Consider the following 24,916-nt stretch of genomic DNA (forward strand, 5'->3'; position numbering starts at 1 on the left):
CACAGCTGGAGTTGACCTTCCACAATGGGGAGGGCTCGTGGCAGGTGTGAGGAGCGCCCAGGCCAGTCTCTCATGTCTAATTATGTCCCACTTGCCTATAACCCCAAAGATGCTCGGGCCAGGACATAGCTGCAGCCTCCTCAGTCAACCTCACTTGCAGGTGCCCGCGTCAACATCCTGCCTGCTCATGTTCCTGAGGAGGACCTCCCAGTCCACACCGTCCGGCTGTTAACCTCGTTCCCTGCAAGCACTGGGTCCTACTCCCTGCAGCAAACATACAGCTGGCAGCTCCCCAGGAAGCAGCTGGGCCCCTGACCCCCAGCTCCTCAGCTGGATATGGAAATCATGGACAGGATTATGTAGTAGTGACAATGATGGAGGGGCAACTCGTGGGCACTGAGGGGGCATAGCCAGATGCTGAATGGGGACCCTGATCTCTGGCACCATCCGACCACCCCAACTGCCAGAGGGACATCCCCCGTGAGAGGGAGTGGGGCCTCTGTGAGAGCTGGCCCTTGGTAGGAGCAGTGCTGGCCTCTAGCCAGCCAGAGGGCCTAGGGGCCTGGGCTCAGCGTTGTTGTTTGTTTGTTTGTTTGTTTTTGAAAGGCAGATTTAGAGAGAGAAGAAGAGACAGAGAGAAAGATCTTCTGTTCATTCGTTCACTACCCAAGTGGCTGCAATGGCCAGAGCTGAGTTGATCTGAAGCCAGGAGCCAGGAGCCTCTTCCAGGTCTCCCACGTGGGTGCAGGGTCCCAAGGCCTTGGGCTGTCCTCGACTGCTTTCCCAGGCCACAGGCAGGGAGCTGGATGGGAAGTAGAGAGCTGGGCTGTGAACCAGCACCCACATGGGATCTCGGAGAATGTAAGGCAAGGATTCAGCCACCAGGCTATGGCTCCAGGCCCTGGGCTCAGGGTTTTTGAATAGCCCCCGACCTACGCACCTCCATCCCTCTTCTCTGTCATCCTCAACCGAGATTCGCACAGGCAGATGTCTGGCTAGATCATTTCCTGAGCTTCAATAAAATAGAATGACAACAAAGAAAAAAAATCAAAATAAAGGCAAAGCAACTGCCAAAATAGAGGGTTTCTTTTTTTCTTGTGTTTAAAAATACATGATCTTTGTGGAGAGAGAGAAAAACAAAAATAACTTCCCCCTCATCCAACACAGAAGAAAACAAGTTCTGGTTTCTTGTTTTTCCAAAATCAATACAGATTTCTGACTTTGCAAGCATGAAAATGCACTATGACCAAATACTTGAAAAATAATTTGGGTTTAAAAAGAACTGGAAGAAAAAAGTTTTCAAGTGATTGTGTGTGTGCCCTTTGCAGCTTGGCCCCTGGGAGCTGCTGGCTACAGGATGTGAGGGCGTGGGTGGCAGTGCCTGGGGCCTTCTGTGGGTCACGGTCCCTCCCTCAGCCTCGGGGGGGCTCTGCGGCAGGTGGCCTCCGTGGTGGGGGACGTCTGGTGACAGTGCTTTCCTATTTGGGGTTTCCGTCCCCAGGCATCCGAAGGCGTCCCCATGAGGTTCTTCACCAAGCTGGACCAGCTCATCGAGTTCTACAAGAAGGAAAACATGGGGCTGGTGACGCACCTGCAGTACCCTGTGCCCCTGGAGGAGGAAGATGCAGGGGACGAGCCCGAGGAGGACACGGGTAGGACAAGGAGGGGAAAGGGGTGGCTTTTGGTATCCCTCCACCTCCTCTGCTCCAAGTCCCACAAGTGCTTGTAGATGGGTGGGGGTGGGTCTCTCCTCCCAGGGAGAGTGCACAGTGGGGATGTTTAAGGACACGCAGGGACTACAGGCTCTGGGCTCAGCATACTGAAAAGCTGTGTGACCCCAGGCAAGTTACTAAGCTTCTCTGAAACGCAGTGAGAATATTAACCACCTCTCCGGATGTCTGAAGGTCAGATGAGCCAGTGACTGGTGTGGGTGTGTCCTTGGCTGATGTAGCTGCCGGAAGGTGCCTTGTCGTGCATGGGCCACTGTGCCAAGTAGAAGGACGAGTAGGGCTCTGCTTTCTATTATGGTTCACACCCTGGGGAGTGGGGAAGGCTCTCAAGTTATGTGGGGCTGGGAGTGGCCAGCCGAGAGCACTCCTGGGAAGGGGCTTGCTTCCTCAAAGAAAACCGCAGTGCCTGTGCAGCCCCTCAGCTGGTCAGGTCTGCTTCCTAACTCAGCCTCTGGGGACCAGTGGGTTCTGCAGGTTCCCGTTCTCCCACTTCCAGAGGGGACACATGACCAGAGCCCCAGAGGTGTGAGGTCCCTGGCCTGGAGTCCCTCCTCCCTTGGACCCTGACATGCTGGGCACCCACTGAATCTTGCGGGCTGGCTCTTGGGCCACTGCCTCCCCACATCCTCCCGCCCACCCAGATACCCCCTTTGTATGGGTGGTCTCCACTGGAGAGGATGGTGGTCCCACGGAGGGCAGGAGGGGCCTGCTCTGAAGGGATACCCTACCCTGCCCCATCATCCTCAGGAGTCACACTGTAGCAGCGCACCTTGCTCCATGGGGGAAGGTCCCACCGCCACTCCCCATCATGCCTTGTGCAGTCACGTGACTGCTAGCTTCACTTCCCCAAACACAACCACCCTGTTTTCAGCTTGAACCAGAGCAGTTTGGCACGCTTACACCAGGGCTGTCCAGTGCAGCTCAGTTCTTCCCAAGGTGCTGCCAACTCTGGTGGCTCTAACCTGCGGACACTGGGTTCCGAACCCAGGTCCGAGGAGGAAGCAAATGTCAGTGCTGTAAAGAGGAAGTCCCAGTAGCCACCCAGGGAGGGGAGAGGCTTGCTTCAGGAAATCCTGGTCCTCCCGGGAGCTGAATGACCATTCCGCCCTTTAGGGTAAGAGAGGAAGAAGGGACAGAGGGTAGGGTTGGGCTGCGAGGTGAAGGAGCAGGTGGCCGGGCCTGCCTCCTGCCTGCTGGGCTGGCCCTCAGGGCCCCACTGTTGGTCCTGGGTCTGTGCCCGGGCCTATTAGCCTACGGGCCTACCTGAGCCTGTGGCCTGGTCAGCAGCTCTCCAGAACCACCCAGCCCCCGAGCCGAGCAGGACATCAGACCCTGGCAGGTGTTTGCTGAGCCACACCATGGAACAGGAGCCACGTTAAGCCAGTGAAGACAGGAACAAAAGGGACACAGGTGGAGACCCGGAACATGGTCCACAGGACAGCGTGGAGCGTGGAGGGCAGAGACCCGTGCCCCCAAAGCTTCATGGCTATCCTGTCCTCTCTCCGGCAGAAGGCATCACGTCCCCACCTGAGCTGCCTCCCAGAAACATCCTGTCCTATGAGACGAAGGAGTTTCCTGCGTCGCTGGAGAGTGCCCGAGCCCCTGAAGTCAACCGGCCCAGCCCCTCGGAGACACTGCTGCAGCGGCTGCAGACCGTGGACACCAGCGGGTGAGTGCCCCCCGGGCGGGTCCCTGAGGAGGTCAGTCGGTGCCCCAACCCTCAGCCAGCACGTGCACCTTCAGCCCTGATTCCCCTAGCCAGCCCCGTGCTCCTCTGCATCCGCCTCGTACTAGCAAGACTGTTTTTGTTTTTTCTTGGCCAAGATATGGTTTTTGTGTCCTTGACCTGTTCAGTTTTTTAAACCAAGATCTTTATGTTTGTCTCGGTAACTTGTTTTCCTAAATATTTATTTACTTATCTGAAAGGCAGAGTTGCAGTAGGGGTGGGGGAGGGAGGAGAGAGATTTTCCATCCTCCAGTTCACTTCCCAAATGACCACGGCAGCTGAGACTGGGTCATGCAAAAGCCAAGTGCGAGTGCCTGGAGCTCCATGCAGGCCCCGTGCGTGCTGGGGCCCAAGCACGTAGGCCATCCTCGGCTGCTTTCCCATGAACGTTGGCAGGAAGTTGGAGCAGAAGTGGGTCACCTGGAACTCAAACTTGCACCCATATGGGATGCTAGTGCTATAAGCAGAGGTGCTATGAGCTTTGTCTATTGCGCCACAACACTAATCCTTCTTACTCTCCGGTCCCTTTGTCTATTGCCAGTGTTACAGTCATTCATTTTCCAGCTTTCTGCTTGCTTTCTGAGCACAGGGATGTTGCTACGTTTGTTCATTCCAAACCCTTGTGTAAGAGTCCCAGTCAGCTGCCTTGTTAATGCAGTCACCGTTCCCCGATGGTGGGCATCGCCTGGGCACACACGAGGGCCGGTACCTCCCACTGGGAGGCTGCACCTGCTCCTGGCTCACAGGTGCAGGCCATGAGTATTAGAACGGTCAGCCCAGGGACCCAGGAAGGACTGCCCTTACCCCTTGCCTCCCTGTCTGGTCCCCAGGGATGATGGGGAAGCCAGGGGTCAGTGGTGACACTGGTGAAAGTGCTCTGCTAAGGTCTGGCCTCCCTGGACTGCAAGGACCGGGACAATACCTGTGGGTAGCAGCCTGAGGGCCAGGTGTGCCCGGGGTTGGACGCACACAGCTACAGTTCTCTTGGACATTCCTGATCCCAGCTGCTGACTTAAGAGCTCCCAGACATGAAGTCATGGGTCACCTCAGGGTCCTGTGTGGAGCTCTCAGAGCCACCTGCAAGAGGAGCACCTGGGAGTGATGGAGTACCCCGGGCTCCCCATCCTGGGTTCCCTGGGTGAGCTGCTTGGGGGCAGGAAAGCTGCAGGAGATGGGTCCCCTCCACCATGCTGGTTGGGCTTTCCACGGAGAAGTTAACCTGGTAACTATAGACAGAGGTCAGATGGGGAGTGAGTCGCAGCCTCAAGTTTACTGTTGAAGAGCAGAGTGCAGCAGCCAGAGCTGGAGGTGCAGGCCTGGCATTGCCTCTGGCCCTACCACCTTCTCCCCTCCTGCTACACTCCCCAGGCGCACCCCACAGAAGGCTTGGAGCCCATGGCACAGCTCCAGTGCAGTCCACAGGCGCCTGTGCATTCTCGGTGGGGTTTGCACTCGGCTCCTTCGCCTCTGGTACCTAGACTACTAGGAGCTCCCTGCGGGTTGTGGGCCTCACCCAGGAGCCACTGTCCGCTCTCCACTCGTGTCTGTTACACAGCCCTCCCCTGCTCTGGGCCCCCATGGAGCTGGCTACTGTCCCCCAAGAAGGGTCAAGCATTATTACTGGGTGTGGCCAGGACCATGGGGGCAGCCAGCTTGATGCCCCCTCTTTACAGTGAAAAGCCTGGAGTGCAATTGTTGTAGTGTGTCCACAGTTGATGGGGGTTCCCCAGTGTGGTCTCATATGAGCTCCTCTGGCTCCTGTGGTGAGCCTGGCCCGCCTGTGGCTGAGTGATGCCACATTGTACTCTCAGGGGCTGCAGCTAGCCCAAGTGGAAGCCGCCAGGGCTTCTCTGCAAGCAAAAGTAATAGCTTTCGTTGCTTATTGAATCATGCTGAAAAAATCTGTGTGGCCTCTTTTTGCATTGTTGATTTGAGGATGGAAAGGGGAATTGGGAAGTTTTTCTTCATGCAGGCTGTTAACAACCTGGAGCTTCTGTTTCCTCATTTATAAAACAGGATTAATAGTAACAGCAGCAACATCTGCCTCATGTAGATTAAAGAATAAAAAAAGCATCAAGTATTTAGCATGGGGTCTGGCATACTATGTACGCTCAGTGATATTTTCCATGATTGTAGGAACAAAAATTTGGAGGTTACCCAGAAAAAAAAAAAAGGGTGCTGGAGATAGAATAAAGAGGACTGACCAGATTTCCAGGGGACAGCCCCGGGGGATCCAACTGCACTTTGCGCCCACCTCTGCACTGAGGCCACTGTGCAGGCAGAATAGATCCTGCCTTCCGGTCCCATGCACTTTGTAAAGGCCAGGGCCTGGACGGGTTCAGTGGCTTGCACTGTGCTCCTGGGATCCTAGGCTGTGCATTTGGAGTCGGCATGGGGGCCAAGACATTGGCCATCTCTACTGAGCTCACCCTACAACTCTCAGTTCCTGTCCATGTGACCAGGAGGACAGAGGGACGGTTCCACTCTACAGCTCTCAGGCTTGTTTCAGAGCCCTCACCCAACAGGCCCTCCCCAGGAGTCTGCAAAGGTGCTGGTCTGCTCCCGAGGCACCGGTTTTCTCCAGACCCCCTGGTCCTGCCCTCTGCCCCTACAGTAAGACTAACAGCACCCATGTGCTGGAGTCTTGGAGAATCAGGACCTGGTGGTAGTTGCTGTTCCCCTGGGCGCTTGTGGCTGAGGGCAGCTGGCTGACCTTTTCCCTCTTGCTTTCCAGACTCCCAGAAGAGCATCTCAAAGCCATTCAGGATTATCTGAGCACTCAGCTCCTGCTGGACTTGGAATTTGTGAAGACAGGCTCCGGGAGCCTTCCACATCTAAAAAAACTGACCACACTGCTGTGCAAGGAGCTGTATAGGTGAGAGTGCAGCCACGCCCGGAGTGGGGGTACACGGGTGGGGCTGGCCCCAGGGCTGGAGCAGGCACCCGCTCATTAGGGCGACCCTGAGTTCCGCTGGCCGCTCCAAGGCTGCCACTGCGCTCACGGTAATTGAGCAAGGGGCAGAGTCTGCAAGGCTTTGTGGTTGTCTGCAGGTTTTGCTTTCTTAGGATTTGAAGAGAGAGAGAGAGAGAGAGAGAGAGTGTGTGTGCGTGTGCGTGTGTGTGTTCTCAGCTAAAGGTAACTGGTGGCTCCTGGTGTTTTCTGCTTTGCTCAGGATCCAGGTCTTACACCATGGCTGCCACACATCCTTCTTACTGTGGCTAACACATTTAACAAGTGCAGAAGGGCACCGAGGGGAAATAAACCCAAGCCAGGTTAGCTTCCTGAAATTGCCGATAGTGGTGCTTGTATTAAGGAGAGCAAATTAACTAATATCTTGATATTTTTCCAATTTTGAATTTGTTGAACAAGGTATTTGGTAGAAATTCTAATCTTCTTCAGATTCTCTTGATTTTATATTTCTTTCTTATTTTTACAGTGTTAGAGTTACAGAGAGACGGGAAAACAGAGAAAGAGAGAGAGGAGGAGAGATCTTTCATTTGCTGTCTCAATCCTAGTGGCTGCAATGGCCATACTTGGGCCCATCCAAAGATGGGAACCAGGAGCTTCTTCTGAGTCTCCCATATAGGATATAGGGTCCCAAGGACTTGAGTTGTCCTCTGCTGCTTTCCCAGGCCATTAAGAGGGAGTTAGATTGGTAGTAGAGCAGCCGGGACTTGAACTGCCATTCATATGGGGTGCCAGCACTGCGGGTGGAGGATTAGTCTGATATACCTGGACCCAGATTTTATGTTTTTAATCTGATTAAAATTAAAATATTTTCAAATTTAATTACCTTCTTTGAGAGAGAATGCTCCCCAGGCTAAAACAGCGAGCTAGGAATCCCAAGGCAGGCCTCCTGCATGGAACGGATGGCAGGGACCGAGCACTTGAGTCGTCAGTGCCACCTCCCATGGTCTGCGTTGGCTGGGAGCGGGACTGGGGCTGGAGTCAGCAATACCAGTCACGCCCTGCCATGTGGCAGGTGGGCCGAACAACCGCCGCTCAGACATGATTACCTTCTGGTAAGACTTGGATGGCATTCTTGGCTTCTGGCTTGTGCCTAGTGCCATTGTGGGCACCAGGAGGGACGAACCAGCAGAGGAAGCGCTGTCTGTCTCTGGTGAAAGTAACGCCGATAGACCATCCAGGGACTGGCAGAGAAGAGTTCATGTGCTGGAAGCTTGCACAGGAGTGTGCAGCACCAAGCACTTGGAAGGCGCGCCAAGGAATCCACACAAACACAGCCCGCCCCATCACCACTGAGAGGCAGCATTGTGGCTGGGGCCAATAGACTGGCATAGCTGCTTAAGCTGCATGCAATGCCAGTATCTCTCCTGGACACTAGATTGAGCCCTGGCTGGTCCACTTCCAACCCAGCTCCCTGCTAATGTGCCTGGGAAAGCAGCAGAGGCTGGCCCAAGCGCTTCGTCCCCTGCACCTGTGGGGGACCTGGATGGAGGTCCTGGCTCCTGGCTTCATCCTGGCTCAGTCCTAGCTGTTGCTGCCCTTTGGGGAGCGAACGAGTAGATGGATGATCTCTTTTCTGTCACTTCGTATCTCTCTACAACTCTGCCTTTTTTTCCCCCAAAGACTTATTTATTTTTATCGGAAAGGCAGATATACAGAGAAGAGGAGAGACAGAAGGGAAGATCTTCCATTGTTGTTTCACTCCGCAAGTGGCTACAACAGCCGGAGCTGTGTTGATCTGAAGTCAGAAGCTAGGAGCCTCTTCCGGTCTCCCATGTGGGTGCAGGGTCCCAAGGCTTTGGGCTATCCTCGACTGCTTTCCCAGGCCACAGCAGGGAGCTGGATGGGAAGCAGGGCCACCAGGATTAGAACTGGCACCCATATGGGATCCTGGCGTGTGCAAAGCAAGGACCCTAGCTGCTAGGCTACTATGCTGGGCCCTGCAACGCTGCCTTTTAAATAAATAAATGAATTCTTAAAACAAACAAACAAACAAACAAAAAAAACAGCCAGCATTTCATATGGACAAGCCTTCCTCAGCCTGTGCTATTTTGTGCTTTATTATGCATACAGCAGCTTCAAGATTCTCTTGTCAATCAATCTTAGCTTAGTTAAGATGCAGGAAGAACAAACTAAAAAATCTTCCCTCTCCAGTTATCAAATTCAACTTCCTGCTTAAAGGCCCTGCAAAGCGCAATGCGTACATTTGGTATTTGAGCAAACATTGTCTCCCACAGGCAGCCTTCATCAGGTTGCCCAGTTCAGCCTCATTCTTCCAAGTGCCCCTCAGTCCTTGTGGGCCCAGAACCCTCCTGCTGGCCCATTTCCACGTTGGAGTTTTGCTCCGTGGATGCTGTTAGCACAAATCACCAGGAGAAACCCAAGCCAGGCACAAAGCACTGCCTCATGATGGCCGATGTAGCAACTTTCATTTCTGCTTCCACGGGGAACCTGCTCCTCGCTGCCTCCTTGTCAAGGTGGAAATGCATTTCCAAACTCTGCTGAGTGTCCCCAGACTTGCTGCTCAGACACTTCCGCCCGCTGGCAGAGTTTCCCCACACTGCACCATCTCTCAGGCTTGCCCGGGTTCCAGACCATCCCATCGCCACAAGGGCAGCAGCTTCCCTGCTCGCCTATTTGGCACCTCTGCTGGTGGGACCAGCTTCTCTCAGCTCTGGCTGGCCAAACAGCCACCGCAGGTTAGGCTTGGGGCCACTGCAGGGTCCTCAATTCCTCCTGGATGCCTGCTTGCATCTTCATGGGGAGCATGGTCGCCATGCTTGGAGTCTTGGTTGGCCAAGGCTGGGATTCTAGAAACCCTTAAATAGGAACAGAATATTTTCTATCCAGCACCCTCCCCTCTACTCCTGCGGGTGCTGTTCCACCAAGCTTGACAGGGTCAAGGGGATCTCAGGCAGGACACCTGGGAGACACGAGGGCAGACTATAGCAGGTAGCCAGTGGAGCAAGGGCTTGGGTCCATTTGGTTTCTCACTGAGTCTGGGGGTTTTGACGCAGGACAGCTCAATAGATTAAGCGATCCAACAGCTTGGGACCTGTGGGTGCTGAGAATTGGGGTGACTAGAGACACGTGGAAACAGCCAAGCTGTCATCCATCCTTGCTGCCTGGTTGGAAGTGGACTAGAGAGCGTGGCCTCCGGGTCCTCAGATGATGCCAGTTACTGAGATGGGGACTGTGGAGGAAGACGGATGCTCGGAGCGGGCTCCAGAGCCCTGAGTCTCTAGCCACAGAGTTCAGATAAGAAATTATGGCCAAGGGAACCCTTGAGACCTGGTGTGTTAGGGAATTGTTAGTAATGGGCAGCACCTAAAGCTGGGGTTAGGGTAAGATCCCTACAGGCAAAGAGGGCCAGGCCCAACTTGAGTGGGATGTATCGGGAGGTGCTGAGGATGGCCCCAGGTCTCCAGACCCAGAGCAGGAAGTAAGGAATGAGGGAAGTGCCGGGGTCTCCTTTGCACAAAGGTGGCAAGGACATGGGTGCATGTGGCTGAAGTCAGGACTGAGCACATGTGGGTGTAGGGTCAACTTGTGGCTGCCAGTTTGCTGGAGTCAGGCAAGAATGTGCCCAAACAGCGAGGCAAAGAACAAGGTCACCTGGAAGCTTCTTTGGTGACCCCCACTGATGGACAAGGGCAGAGGTGCTGGTGGAATTCAAAAATAAAAATATGAGAGAAGGAGGGAGGGAAGGAAGAAAGGAAAGAAAAGAGAGAGAAGGAAGGAAAGAGAGGTGAGGAGCAGGGGATGGAAGGAGATGCCTTCCCATCATCATAACCTTTTCCTTGGGAGTCACAACAGAAAAACCAATCAAATTGGAAAGTCATATCACAAGCCAGGATAGAGTTGAGGAAGAATGTATAAAAAACATGGCAGAACTAAGCAAGCCCACTTAAAGTGTGATAGACTGGTAGTCTTTCAGAGGCATCCGCCCAGCGCCTATACCATCAGTTCGGACGCTCGTGTCCCACACCCTGGGTCAACACCTGCCCCTGGCTCTGGCATTCTGCTGACAGGAACGAAGGGCCGCTCTGGTCATGAGGTTCCTCCCACGTGCAAGGGAAAAGTTGCCCAAGAGAACTCTGGGAAAAGGGCAGGTTGTGTGAGATTGAATAACAGTATGGATAAAAGTGAATCACCTACTGAAAGCCACACACATGAAAAAAAAAATGTTAAAACTGCATAACAAAAAATTCTACCTAAGGAATAAAACATACATAGCAACAAATCCATCACTTGAAATGTATTCTTGAAAGTTAGAAAAAGACTTTAAATGAGCAAATAATTGCTCCCTAGTGAACACTGATGATAAATTTTTAACTGCAGCAAGCACAAACTTGCCAAGGAAATATGAAAAATAGGGTAATAAAAAATTGTAAGTTACTTTGTAATGAAATTCACCTTCCCCATGACAGTAATATAACAGGGGGGAAAAAGCCTCATTAAGATTAAATAAAAAAGCAAGAAGAAAGCAAGATAAAAATTCTCACAAAATTACCAACAGAAAGTTGGCAAAGCAGATAAACAGCTTATGCAAAGGAGAAATATAGTGGAGCTCAACAGTAGGAGAATGTTTCATGACACCCGAGATTAAAGAAATGCAAATTAGTTCTTAACATTGAAGTGTGATGCTGTGCCCATTAAAAAAAGAGAAAAAGCAAAAAAATAAAAAAAGGTCGCAGTGAGAATGAAGGTGAACTGCAAGTCCCAGCAGGTACAGCGGTGCCAGATGCTGGAGTTGGTGCACGCACTGACCCAGCGCCATCAGCTCTCATTACCCGATTCTGTCTTCAAAATTAGAGCCAGCAAAGCTGTTCACAGCAGCTTTTATTTACAACAGCCAAGATCTCAAAAGAACCCAAATATCCAGCAGTCGATGTGGGCACATTTGCCTGATAGAGGCTTTTGGAACCATTAGGATGTTAAACATGTAAAAACATGAACAGTTTTTGATGACATAATCTGTGAAGAACGGAAACTGAAAATTATCTGCCCATCACGCTTCAAGTAGTAAAACAAGATGAGAAGGGACTGAAAAACTTGATGAGGTCCTCAGACCGGAGTCACCAATGGATTTGCTCCTGAAGTCCCTGGGGCCTGCCCTCTGCTGCCCCGTGGAGATTTGCGTCACGGTCCACAGCCCCAGCTAAAAAGGAAGATGCAGACCAAACAGCTGGGGTCCAGACTGTTGGGTTTTCGACTGTGCGTGTTTGTGTGTGAGAGAGAGACAGATTCTTTGAGGGAATTTTTTTTCTTTTTATGAGAGAGATTCTTGCAAAAAGGAAGTTTGGGCACAGAGATGACTAAGTGACTTTAAAGTGTGTGTGTGATGCTGGATCCAAGTTTCTGCCGGCTACAATGTCTAGCATGCTTTTGCACAAACCCCGGGCAAGATCAGCTCTGCACAACCAGGGTGATGCAGGCCAGGAGGGTATGGGGTCAGGGTGGGTGGCCAGCGCTGCCAGTCCTTGGCCTTTGCCCGGACTTGTCCTGCTGGGAGGGAGGGATTTTCCAGAGCGGGTGTCACCCTGTCTACAGCCCAAACCCAGCAGCCTCCGAAGCCTCGTTCATCTGGGAGCCCACTAAAAAACTCCTGACCATCCCTTTGCTTCCCCCCAACCCTTAGTGAAGTCCTCCGGACCCTCCCGTCCCTGGAGTCTCTGCAAAGGCTTTTTGACCAGCAGCTCTCCCCTGGCCTCCGTCCACGACCTCAGGTAAGGACGTGGGGCGCGGGGCAGGGAGGAGAGACAGGGAAGCGGCTGAGAGTGTGGCACCTCACCCCCGGGTAGGCTGATTCCTCAAGTCCAAGATGATGGGACTCCTGCATGAGGCCTGCTATCTAGATGGAAAGACCAGAAAACGTGGGATCCCTGAACTCTTGATCCCAGTTCTTGCCCCAGAAAGAGCAGAGTGAAGTACTACCCCTACACCTAACTCCTCCCCTCCAACATGCACACACCTGCTCGTGGCTTGGCAACAGGCTAGGGCAAGTTGTGCATTCAGCAAAGGTCTGTGCAATTTAAAATTGCCATCAACAAAAATTAATTTTCAAAAAGGAAAAGCAATATCTTTAAATATTTGCAACAGATATTACGGACAGTGGGTCTAATATGATTTTTTAATGGCAGTAGTTATGTAAGAACAAGCCAGTTTTTCAAATGCTTTTTATAAGCAAGGGTATTCCCCAAGGAGGGACAGAGAGTGACCAAGATGCACTGGAGGTGTCTGAGCTGCTCTCCGCAGCATCCAGGGAATGACGATCCTGGCATAGGGAGCTCTGAGGGCTAGTTTGTGGAGTTCGGACTCTGCTGGGAAGTGGATGTCCCTCTTCACTGTTGCCAGTGGTAACAAAGTGTCCTATGAGGCAGCTGTCACCAGCCTATACCTGCACGATGGCACAGTGACAAAGGTCTTCCTTGTAACTGTGTCTTTAAACCCCAGTGCATTGCAGGCACACAGAGGTTGAGTGAGGGTGGAATTCATGGGTGAGGGTGGGCCTTCCACGTGACAGCTCAGGAGCATCCGAGCTCAGGGCATGGCCGTGCCTCCACACAGCTTCCTGCTGATGCTGACCCTGGGGGACAGCAGGTGGCGGCTCAGGCGGGTGGGTCCCTGCCACCCACTCAGAGACCCTGGATTCAGTTCTTGGCTCCTGAGTGTGGCCTGGTCCAGCGCTGTTGCAGACATGTGGGGAGTGAATCAGATCTGTCTCTCCACATTTCAAATAAATAAAATGTACCAACAAATAAAATAAGGGACAGAATTTGATTCTAAGGTGTAGATGCCTCTGTGAAACGCTCTCCCATGTGTACAAAAAGCAAATGACAAAACTGAATCAGCAGTGCTGGAAACCAGACCAGAGGAGCGAAGCAATCTGGGTTCTGTGGGGAGAGGCTGGGCCGGAACGCTGAGCCTGCCCGCACTGGCTGAGTTTAGCTGCCCTAGATTGAGTCTCTTGCATCAACTGGCAGATGGGCAGGACGACAGGTAGGTCAGGCCTGTGCATGGCAGCCTCACAAAATACAGACCAGATCGCGGGTGTTGCTACGTCATCCTGAGCATCCCGGAGGAACAAGGCCTGGGGGATTTGCAAGGAGGGTCTGGGCAGCCGCACAAGCAAAGGGAAGGTGCAGGAGGGAATGCAAGGTGGACAATGGCCATCTGCTTATGCACATCCAGTCTGTCAGACGGCAGGCCTGGCAAGGACAGACTGACAGCTCAGCCTGGCCACGTCCCCCGGGGCCACGGGTCAATTTGACCTTTCCTAGCCCCGTACAAGCCTGGTACAGAAGCCTTGGAGCAGGCTGCAGCCCATACCTGCTGCTTCTTTTACTAGTGTAGAGAGAGAGAGTTATTTTATAAAAGGACAGCATTCCCAAGCTATACCTGAGTTCCCAGTTCGTCTGAATAGCCATCTTGAAATATCCCCGAAAAGTCTGTTACAGGATGGCTGATTTTGGCTTCCCACAGGCCCTGCTTTGAAGCCATAATTTCAGAAAGTTCCACTTACTGAGGGAGACTTGGCAGCTATGGAGAGAGTTGGGTTTGAAGTGGAGGGATAAGAGACGGCGGAGCGGGAGGGGGCATCGATGGGCTTCTGAACACGGGCAGGCTTAAGTACATGATTCCAGAGGATGGCAGAGAGCTGCAAGTGAAACCCGGCAGACAGGTACTGGGGAAGCTCAGAGAATTTGGGGTCCAGTTCAGACTTCAAGTAAACTCTAACATTTCAAGAACAGCAGTTGGGGTCAGGGTCTAGTTGGTGCCATAGTTTTCTTCTGAAACACAAAGTTTTTTTTTTCCTCTGGTTATTGTCATTTCTACCCAAAATAATGATAGTGAGAGCATTTGCAAAGTAAGTTTTCATCTTACTGTACATGGCCTGACCAATGATGCAAGCTCAGAAGGAGTTGTGATGGAGTGTGCAGGCTTTTTAAAAATGGGCTTGGGGCCTGGCATGGCAGCCTAGTGGCTAAAGTCCTTGCCTTGCACACGCTGAGATCTGATATGGACGTTTATTCTAATCCCAGCAGCTTTGCTTCCCGTCCAGCTCTTTTTAAAATGAGTTTGATAAGGCCCAGTGTGATAGTGTAGCAGTTAAGATCCTTACCTTGAATGCGCCCAGGATCCCATATGGGCGCCAGTTCTAATCCCAGTGGCCCCACTTCCCATCCAGCTCCCTGCTTGTGGCCTGGGAAAGCAATCGAGGACAGCCCAAAGCTTTAGACCCAGAAGAGGCTCCTGGCTCCTGGCTTTGGATTGGCTCAGCTCTGGCCGTTGCAGCCACTTTGGGAGTGAACCATCAGATGGAAGATCTTCCTCTCTGTCTCTCCTCTCTGTATATCCACCTTTCCAATAAAAATAAATAAATCTTTAAAAAAAAATGGGTTTAATAGAGTCAGCGTTGTGGCACAGTACACAAAGCCTCTGCCTCCAATACCAACATCCCTGGCTGCTCTGATCCAGCTCCCTACCACTGCATCTTGGAAAGATGGCCTGAGGTACTTGGGCCCCTGCACCCCTGTGGGAAACCTAGATGAAGCTCCTGGCTTCTGGTTCCATCCAGCCTCGCTCAGACCAGGCCATTGTGGACATTTGGAGAGTGAACTGGCAGGTGGGAGATCTCTTTCTCTGTCTCCTTCTCTCTCCGTAACTCAACCTTTTAAATAAATAGAAAAATCTTTTAAAAATATATAAATTAAAAATAATGTGTGTATGGGGGAGCTTTGCCAGGATGGTGGAGACGCCTCAAGTTACTCCCGGAGTTACTTGCACATTCATGAAGATTCAGCAATAGAAAGACTCGTTCTTTAGTGCTGCCCTGCACTGGGCGCCAGCCTGATTGCTGACCCGTCCACCCGGCTGCCTGTCACTTACTCTTCCAGGTCTGGGAGCTCTCTGTTCCAGACATGGAGCCACTTGTCTCTGAAACACGGTCATAAACCAGCTCCCTTTCTTTCTGACTGTACCATTCTAGCACAGCTCAGGCAGCAAGGCTGAACAGTCTCCCTGCTGTGACAATAAACGAAAGTACACCTGCAGGTGACTCAGGACCTTCCACCAAGATCTCCAAAGATGGAGCAGACCCCCCAGGGCAGGAAAAAGGAGGAAAAGCTTAGCCACTCTCCATCCCCCATGGGGGCCAAATGCTTAGGCTCCCACTGCCTTCATCCGTGCCTTTGCATGCAGGCTTTATATGCCTTGTTCCCTCAAAAGACAGAAAAATCAAAATGAAGCAAACAGAAGGTGTTTATGGGAGGGAAAGGCCCACTAACAAGTGGACACCCGAGGGTCGAGGGCCCTGGTAAAGTCAACCAGACGATCCTGACGAAACCTTGCACCTTTTTCTCCCCTGCGTGAAAAGCATTTGCTAAGGAAGTGGAGCCTCAGTGGAGGAAGGAAGTTTGACTTGGGACACCAAAGGTCTCCTGTTGTGTGCGCGTGAGCTGGCCAAGGCAGCCGCTGAGGCCATGCCCTATGCTTCTTGTGCCTTTTTTAAAATTTACTCTTCCATGGGTCACAATAATGTGGTTGTTTGGGATGAGACTTCCCCCCAATTTTTAAAAAACTTCTTCTTAGAAACAATCTTTTTAAAATTTGTTTCTTACTTATTGCCATGAATATAGGAGTATAGATACTTTCTGTAAATTTTTCAAAATGTTTATTTGAAAGACAGAGAAACAAAGACAAACAGGTTTCCCTGACCTCTAGTTGACTTCCCAAATGCCTGTGACAGCTGGGGGTGGGCTGGGCTAAAGCCAGGAAAATAGAACTCAGTCCAGGTCTCCTGCTGGGCAGGCAGAGGCCTGGCTGCAGGAGCTGCCTCCCGCAGTGCACATTAGCTGGAAGCCAAGTCAGGAGCAGGGTAGGGACTTGAACCAGGCACTCCAGTATGGGCCGCAGATAGTCCAGGCAGCATCTGGATGGCTATGCCAAGTTTTTTCAGAGGTATAGTTCCTGTTACATAATGTTATATGATTATTAAATTTAGGTTCTAGGGAAAAAAATGCACATCCTTTCTCTTTTTTTAGAATTCATTTTATTTATTTGAAAGCTAGAATTACAGAGGCAGAAGAGAGGAGAGGAAGAGAGAAAGAAAGAGATTCAATCCACTGGTTCAAGTCACTTGTTTGTTTTAAAACATTTATTTTTATTTGAAAGGCAATCAGATTTTTGGAGCAAAGAAAAGACAGAGAGAAAGATATTCCATCCCCTTGTTCATTCCCCAAACAACCGCAGTGACCGGAGCTGAGCCAATCCGAAGCCAGGAGCTTCTTCCTGATCGCCAACGTGGGTGCAGGGTGCCAAGGCTTTGGGCCATCCTCTATTGTTTTCCCAGGCCACAAGCAGGGAGCTGGATGGGAAGTGGAACAGCCAAGACACAAACTGGTGCCCATATGGGATGCCAGTACTTGCAAGGTGAGGATTTAGACATTGAGCCATCATGCTGGGCCCTGGGGTTCACTTCTTAAAAGACTGCAATGGGCAGATTGGGCCACAAATGAATCCAGGAGCCAGGAGCTTCCAGGTCTCCCTGTGGATGCAGGGGCCCAATCACTTGAGCCGTCCTCTGCTGCTTTTCCAGGCATATTAGCAGAGAGCTGGATCAGAAGTGGAGTAGCCAGTAGTCAAACTATAGTTCATATGTGATGCCAGTGATGTAAACAGCAACTTAGCCCACTATACCACAGCCCTCTTCTTAAACATAGCCAATTAGTTATTCCAAAAGCAAATCAAACCAATCAGTCTTTTTCATGGCAAGACCAGAGAATAACATGGTGCTTTCCGAGTGGATGCTGGAGACACAGCCTCCCTGATCCAGAGTTCACTCTCAGAGAGCCTTGTTGCCACTGGTGGTGGATGCGAGGTTTCTCCAGGATTCCAGGAACACCAATTAGGAAACAGAGGCTGAGATGATGAAAGCCCCCAGGGGATGGGACATCCCAAGACAAACCCTTCTGAGAGCTGTCCCAACTTTTTGGCTAGCTGCCTGTTCAGCTGGAAATGTGCTGGACCTGGGTTGAGCTCCCGGCTCCCAGCTCTGGCCTGGTCAGCCCTGACTGCTGCAGACAGTGGGGAGGGGGTGAACAAGCAAACTGCAATGCTGTTTCTCTCTAATTCTCTCTGCTTCTGGAAATTAAAAAAAAAAAAAAGTAAATAAAACAAAACAATGTAAAAGATGAACTTCATTTTTTGGGGACCCACAGCAAAGTTTGTCCAAACAGACCTGGTTGGTATAAACCATGACTCAGCCATCCCATGAACTGGCCGGAACTCTGGCTTACAGGATCCGTGCCTGCAGCCCATACCAGGGTTCAGCTGCTGCTCGGGCCATCTGCCTCCCTTACTGGAGTGAGTCGGAGTCCCGTCTCTGCTTCCAACTCCAGCTCCCTGCTAAGGCAGAGCCTGGGAGGCAGTGATGGTGGCTCAGGGGGATGGTCCCTGCCACTCACATGGACCACCTGGATTCAGCCCCCAGCCTTGATCTGGCCTGACCCTGGGTGTTGTAGGTTCTCTTTCTTTCAAAGACATTCATCAATTTTTAATTTAAAAAAGAGAAGTTACATGGGTACAAATACTACTTTGAAATCCACTGTAGTTTTCATGCTGTGGATGTTCCATTAACTTTTATATAACCTCTCATAAATGGTTAGAAAAAGAAACCATTCTCCCTGGCTTGCTTTCTAAAGGCTGAGAAGAGGGAGACTGGCATAGTAAGAACAAATTTCACCTTCTTGCCAGTTTTGCCTGGTCCCCCGTCTCCCTATCATAGGATCTGAAGAAAGCAGAGATCGAGTCTCCTGGCTGGCACGCCAAAATGTAGAAAAAGCAAAACCGCGTCTCTGCTCATTGAAGCGCCTGCCGTTGGAGTCTCTCGAACAGTGGCAAGGCAGACAGACTAGCAGGAGGAAAAGCATACGCATTTATCACATGCTTATACACAGGAGCCTCACGAACTCTCAGACTCAAGGAAGGAATGCAGGCCAAGGGTCTGTACTGTCCCGAGGCTACAGGAAGGACCGGGGCTTCTGGCTTCTTAAGGGCAAGACGGAAGGTGGAGGCACAGGAGATGTGAGGAGGAGGGGGAGAGGAGGGCGTGCAACGCGGACATGCCGATCCAGTCCTTCAGGCAGCAGCCCTCGCCAGGGCACACGGTGCCAGTTCAGCTCATGTACAGTTCCCCCGGGTGCCAGGTGTGGATGCCACCTACCCTAAGTCCAGATATGGTGGACTCAAGGACCTCTGAGAAAGCCAAGGCCTGTATGTGCTGCCTTGCTTGACTCATGTAGGTAGACACAAAGACTTATCTCTATATTCTATATAGATGTAATATATAAAACATATAGGCACAGCTTGTCAGAGCTATTCCTGTGTCTGTGATTTCTCTGAATAGCCATCTCAGAATATGCCCAAGAAGTCTATTTTGGGTGGAATATTTTGGTTTTCCATAGAGGTTTTTTTCCAGAGAAAATGTATCTATGTTCTCTTTATGCAACCTAAATGCATCAGGGAAAAAATAATTTTACTTTCTTCGAAGTGAATGATGAGTTAATTTCTAAGAATGTCGAGGCAAATCTAGATAGAACAGGGTCCTACCAGGCACTGGTGTTTCGTCGTTTGGAGAGAGCAGCACACGGAGTCCCGGAAGTAGCCTGGAGGAAAGGCAACCTGCAGGGGCTGTGGTCACTGTGAGCTGCTGCCCAGCCAAGGTCTAAGTGCTACCCTGGGAGAGTCGACACGGCAGCCACAGCGTGCTGGGGCATCTACATGGCAGCAGGACTCTGAGCAGACATGCACATACCCACTTCCTCCAGCAGCCCACAGAAACACAGGTGTGCTGGCCAACGGGAGGGGAAGGGATGTGGAGCTGCCGTGCGCCCTCTGGAGCTTGGTACTCCAGCCGTTTACAGCTCTAGGAACTCTGTCCTTTCTAGGTTTAGTAGAGACCTCACTGCACAGGCATGAGTGTGAGCAGAACAGAGCCCAGGGATGTGGCCAAGGTCTGCCCAGGTTCTTCTGGGCCTCCCTAAGGGCAGGCCAACTCTAAAATAGAGTGCGAATGGGGGAGTGTGTTCTGGTCATCTACTGTTAGACAAAATGGACCAGAGGAAGGTGGGAAAGTTAGGGTTGCTATGACCTATCTTGAAGAAGGCAAGTTCAATTTTCTACCTTTGGGAGAGAGTTGTGAGCCAGGAATCATGAGAGCAAGCCAAGAATTACACATTATTGTGTCACACACACACACACACACAAACACACACACACACACACACACACACACTTTATGAGACCCTGGATCTTCAAGGAAAGCTGAGAATCTTGCTCTTGAGACATTTGCAAAGCAAGGAGGGGACTCTGAGATGCCTGGGAGTGGAGGGAGGAACCCTGGTGCCCGGAGGAGAAGTGGCCAGTCCACAATCTGGCTTCCCTCCCTGGCCCTCGCTGGCCTGCTCTGTGGAACACTGCCCTACAAGGAGTAAAACCAAGTGTAGCAGTTGTAGACTGGGGCCAGGTCTTAGAGCAGGCCCGTTCCCTTAGAGGTAGGCAAGAAGGGGACACCCAGACCCCTGGACCAAGCAGAACCCCATGTGGAACCTCAGGGAGGTGCAAAGTGCAACACTGATAAAATGATGACTGGGTTGTGGGCAGGGGAGAGACCTGGGTCAGCCCGCTTGGGATGGGGAAGGAGAGTGTTCCTCTTTGGGGCTCCATGCCGTACTTTGGGAAGTAGGATTGTATACCAAAGGGAGAGGTGGGAGTGGTGCAAGTGCCAAACAACCACATGGATGCCAGTGTCTCAGAAAGCCCAGGTTGGAGTCCTGGTTCCAGCTTCCTGCTAACGCGCACCCTGGGGGAAGCAGTGATGATGGTGCAAGGCCTTGAGTCTGCACCCCGCCCCCCAGGGGGACGTCTGGATGCATTGACAGTCTCCTGATTTCGGATGACCTCACCCAGCTGCAACTGATGCGGGCATCGAAGGAAGTGAACCAGTGCATGGAAGATTTCTTTCAGTCTTTCTGCCTTTCAAATAAATTTCAAACATTAAATAGGTGAAAATGTAAAAAAAAAAAAATGTGTTTGGCATAAGAACTCATTACCCACAAAGTACAGGTGACCTTCCAGCACTCCTCTGATAGGGTCTTGTTCCGTGAATCAGCTTCCAGTTGGTCGGTGACTGCATCTATGGCCAAATGTTTGTAATATTTGGCCCAACTTCCTCCCTAAACGTTACAAATCCAAAGAGGAAGATGGGAAGATACCACTCAAACTGTGGCATGGCTGCCCGGGATAGAAAGTAGATAATGCCGAGAGTGTCCAAGAGGGAGGATGAGGGAGCTGGAGTCTGCAGAGTCCTCTCCGTTCTTCACGGGAAAAACACCTTGCAGCAAAGGGGACCCCGGACTGTCTTGTCCACCTACAGAGGCCCCCGGTCCGCTCTCTCAGCTCCACTCTGCCTTGCCCTGATTCATAAAACTGGAGGTGGACTATGAACTGCTTTAAGGAGCAAGGGGAAAAGCAGAAGGTAGCTAGAGGATGCGTCGACAAATCTGAAGTGCCTTGATGATGATAATAATGATGAGAGCTGTGGGTGGAGGGAGTGTGGGCTTGTGGCTGATGGAGTGGTGGTCAGGGTTGGGTAGTTATTTGATTTCCTGTTGCTATAACAAAATTTCCCAAGGCTGGTGGTTGATAAAGAGCAGAGCTTAGTGTGGCTTCTTGCACTGGCAGTTGGTAAACCCGAGAGCCTGGCTTTGGTGAGAACCTTCTTGCTGTATAATAGGATGGTGAGATAGCAAGCAGGCCAAAAGGAAAGAGCTCATGTTTTTGTAATTTTAGTTTATTGGTTAATAATTTGTATTTGACAGAAAAAGAGATAGAGATGTCCAATCTGCTCCTTCACGTCCTCCAGAGAGTATCTGAGGCTGGACCAGCCGGAAGCAGGCACCAGGCACTCAGCCGGTGACCTGAGGCTGGACCAGCCGGAGCCAGGCACCAGAAACTCAGCCAATGTGGGTCCCAGAGGACACATCTGCCTCCCAACATGCACACTGGCTAGAAGCTGGAACCAGTAGCGGGGCTGGGAGTTGAATGGAGGCACTTCAGATAGGAGGCAGGTGTCCCCAGGAGCATTTTAAGTGCTTTGCCAAACACCTGTCCTGGAGCTCACTCTCTTGGTAACTCATTAATCTATGAAGAGATGAATATGCTGGTTGATCCTTTATGAGGCCCCTGCTCTTCCCAAAGGTCCCATCTGAAATTCCATTGATACAGAAGTTTAGGGATCAGGTTTCTAGCATGTGAAATTTGGATGACATATTCAACCCACAGTGTGGTGGTTGAGGTGGAAGTGGATGGTGGTGTTGTTGCTAGTGGTGTTGATACTGGTGGTGATGGTGGCAGAGAGGTGGTGATGTTAGCGGTGGTGATGACAGAGGTGACAGTGGTGATGCTGATGGTTCTGTGTGGTGATCGCAGTGGTGATGGCTATGATGCAATCATGCTAGCTAGTGGTGGCAGAGGTGGTGCTGCTAGAAAGAATATTCCGGACTAGGTGGTTGAAAATTGATGTCAAAAGCAAGAATAGCCTGGCTGACACATTGGACCAGGAGTGAAGTAAAGGGACATCACCTAGTTAGTGACACTCCTCATTGTGTCCTGTGTGGTGTCCCTGAGTCACACACATAGCTAAAGGGCAGGAATGGTATTGTTAGTGCCACCTCTGGCATCTGGCAGTAAGTCTGCCATAGAACAGATGACTCCTGAATGTTGTTTCTGCAAACAAATGCTTGAGCCCAGGAAGCACTGGTGCAGGAAGACAGGAATGAGAGTCCTGCTCTTCCATTTATTGGCTGTGTCACCTTGGACCAGGAAGTCCAGCTCTCCAAGCCCCAGGTGTTCACCGAGTGGCTCTGAATCATTTTCATAGGTCAGACACCACTCTGAGCACAGAGCTAGGCTCACAGCTCTCCTGGAGCCCACATAGTGTAAGTGAGCAGGCAGATGGAAGAAACACCTGTTATGCGTGGTGTTTGTTATGGAGCAAGGTCGAGTGATGTGATGGAGATGGACCAATGGCTGTTGTCACCAGAGCAGTCAGGGAAGACCTTTTGATGGGTCTGAGCCATGGATGACAAGGAGGTGCCCCTTCCTGTGAGAACTGTGGCTCTGGAACTGGAAAGGGTGGCCCAGAGTCATGCAGATGTGAGAGAGTGGCCCATCGGAGTGGGGCTAGATGCTAGCGAGCCAGAGGGAGGGTGAGGAGTTGGGCTGATTGATTCCAAGTGAGAAGCAGCAATGCTGGGCCTGAAGCCAGTGCAAGACAGGCAGGAGAGGGCAAAGTTTGCAACCAAGGGCAGGCCTGGGGTTCTGCTTAAGCCGCAGATGGAGGAGGCGAGAAGTGGCGGGGAGGGTAGGTTCAGAAGGATGGGTGCAGGTCTGCTGTACGGCTGTAAGAGTTTTTGAGCTGATTAGAGACATCCCTGGTATTCTTACTGGTGAGGACATTGTGCATACTTGGGGGTATGAGATGAAGCTGAGTACAGCGCTCAGCAGGATGCTTCACCATGGCATCCCTTGTTTGTTTTTGTCCTTCCCTCCCAGGTACCAGGTGAAGCCAATCTGGCCAACATGGTGGCCAAGCTCAGCCAACTGACAAGTCTGCTGTCCTCCATTGAGGATAAGGTAGTGTGGGGGATCCTGTGGGTCCTCTTTGTTTCTTCCGTGTCCCCTGTTGGCACATGGGATGCCCAGGCCTTCTGGCTTTGCATCCTCCATGACCCTGGCCCATTGTTGTGCCCACAGGTCAAGACCTTTCTGAGCGAGGGGCCCGAGGCCTCCCACCGGCGATCCCTCATCCCTCCGGTCACCTTCGAAGTAAGTGGTTTTGGTCTTTGCACTCGAGAGCTAGGGGAGGGTGGGAGCTCTGCAGGAGGATGGATTTGGCCTTGGGCTGTAGGACAAGGAGCCCCAAAGCCAGGGAATTGGTCTCAGTGGAGCAGTGCGGCAAGGAAGATAGCTCAGTTTCAGAGTCAGCGCCCACACTGGTCCTTCATGGCAAGACTGTGGGGAAGGGGCTCCTCTAGCCCCTCACCTAGCCTGAGATGCTGAAAACTTTCTTTCCTAAAATGGAGCAATGAGAGCCGTCAAATAGGGAGTCTTCCAAACTGCTCGCAAGGTTGGGGGAATATAATCTCTGTGACTGTGGCTGTGTTAGACGCTCCAGGCTTAAACCCCAAAACACATCTCTTGACGATTCCCACAGATTCTGGCTCATCCTGCCCAGGCCAGCCACCACTCAGAAACACAGTTTGAGACACCCCCTCCTCCCAATCCCGTGAAAGATGGATGCCCCATTGAGTGTGGCCAGGCAGCCCCGTTCCTCATCATTGTCAGTAGATGCTCAGGTGGCAGCTGTCACAAGCCCAGGAGTTGACAGCTATGACTGAAACGTTCCCTGGTGGTAGATGACACATCAACATACGGTGTTGTCAGAGGAACCTCTTCGGGGGTAAGGGATGTCCTTGGAAATGTGTCCCTGTTGGGGCAATGGGGACCCAGGAAGTAGAACCCCAGGGATCCCATCAGGGACACCCATCAAGGGTGTCCAGTCATAGGGATGAGGACTCAGGGGGTGGCAGCACAGAGCCTGGCCAACCCCGGAAATCAATGAACCCTGTGTCCTCCTGTGCCCAGGTGAAGGCAGAGTCCCTGGGGATTCCTCAGAAGCTGCAGCTCAAAGTGGACGTGGAGTCTGGGAAACTGATCATCAAGAAGTCCAAGGATGGTTCTGAAGACAAATTCTACAGCCACAAGAAAAGTAAGGCCCCACACACCTGCTACGTGTCAGCCCTGGCAGGAGATGACTGGTCCACAGCAGGCTGTAGGAGACCCCAAATCCTGCTTGGCCTCCTCACCGTGGTGGAGGGCATAGCCTCCCCTGGGGTGCCCACCACTGCCCACCCCGCCTCTAGGGAACTGCTGCTCTCCGCTAAGGTCTCCTCTCACCAGGCAGCCTGTGCACATGATGCCTCCCTCAGGGCACCCTGGGAATCAGCTCACACCTCTCTTGTAATGCATAGCAGGGGTTCTATGTGCCTGCACATGTGTGTACAGCATGTGTGTGGGCATATGTGTGTGTGTTCTGTTCCATGTAGGAACCAGTCTGGCCTGCTCCAGGCCTACGCAGTTGGGTGGTGTTGACCACGTGGAGTAGCTTCCTTAGCACAGCACACAGGGAGAGGCAGTCCAGCACGGTGCTAAAGTGCCTGAACCCTAGAACCAAATCTTGAACCTGGCTTCTAGCTGTGCCACTTAGCAGTTCTGTGACCTCAGGTGTAAGCCTGTGTAGCCCTCAATCTCATCTGTAAAATGGACCAATAAGTGAGTCACGTATAAGGCTCTTCAGGACAGAGCCCAGCACTCTTAGAGGCAGCTGGATATAGCAGGTGCTGGGTTGCTGAGCCACATCCTGCATCC

The 24,916-nt window shown here is 51.8% G+C and overlaps 1 protein-coding gene across 5 annotated transcripts in view; it reads left to right on the forward strand.

Moving 5' to 3' along the window:
* INPP5D (inositol polyphosphate-5-phosphatase D) overlaps positions 1–24,916 on the forward strand; it is a 105,635-nt gene that overhangs the window by 42,008 nt on the left and 38,711 nt on the right. For 4 of the 5 annotated variants that reach the window (XM_040972315.1, XM_040972312.1, XM_040972314.1 and 1 more), the window contains exons 3-9: positions 1,502–1,652; positions 3,240–3,399; positions 6,191–6,331; positions 12,066–12,153; positions 23,042–23,122; positions 23,243–23,314; positions 24,134–24,257. In XM_040972315.1, the coding sequence (XP_040828249.1) occupies positions 1,502–1,652; positions 3,240–3,399; positions 6,191–6,331; positions 12,066–12,153; positions 23,042–23,122; positions 23,243–23,314; positions 24,134–24,257 (817 nt within the window). Of the gene's footprint in view, positions 1–1,501; positions 1,653–2,192; positions 2,196–3,239; positions 3,400–6,190; positions 6,332–12,065; positions 12,154–23,041; positions 23,123–23,242; positions 23,315–24,133; positions 24,258–24,916 lie in introns of all 5 variants that reach the window. The other variant, XM_040972316.1, reaches the window with a different exon arrangement.

The sequence above is a fragment of the Ochotona curzoniae genome, unplaced genomic scaffold (assembly GCF_017591425.1).
Source record: "Ochotona curzoniae isolate NIBS_2020 unplaced genomic scaffold, NIBS_Ocur_1.0 contig_2294, whole genome shotgun sequence".
Lineage (NCBI taxonomy): Eukaryota > Metazoa > Chordata > Mammalia > Lagomorpha > Ochotonidae > Ochotona > Ochotona curzoniae.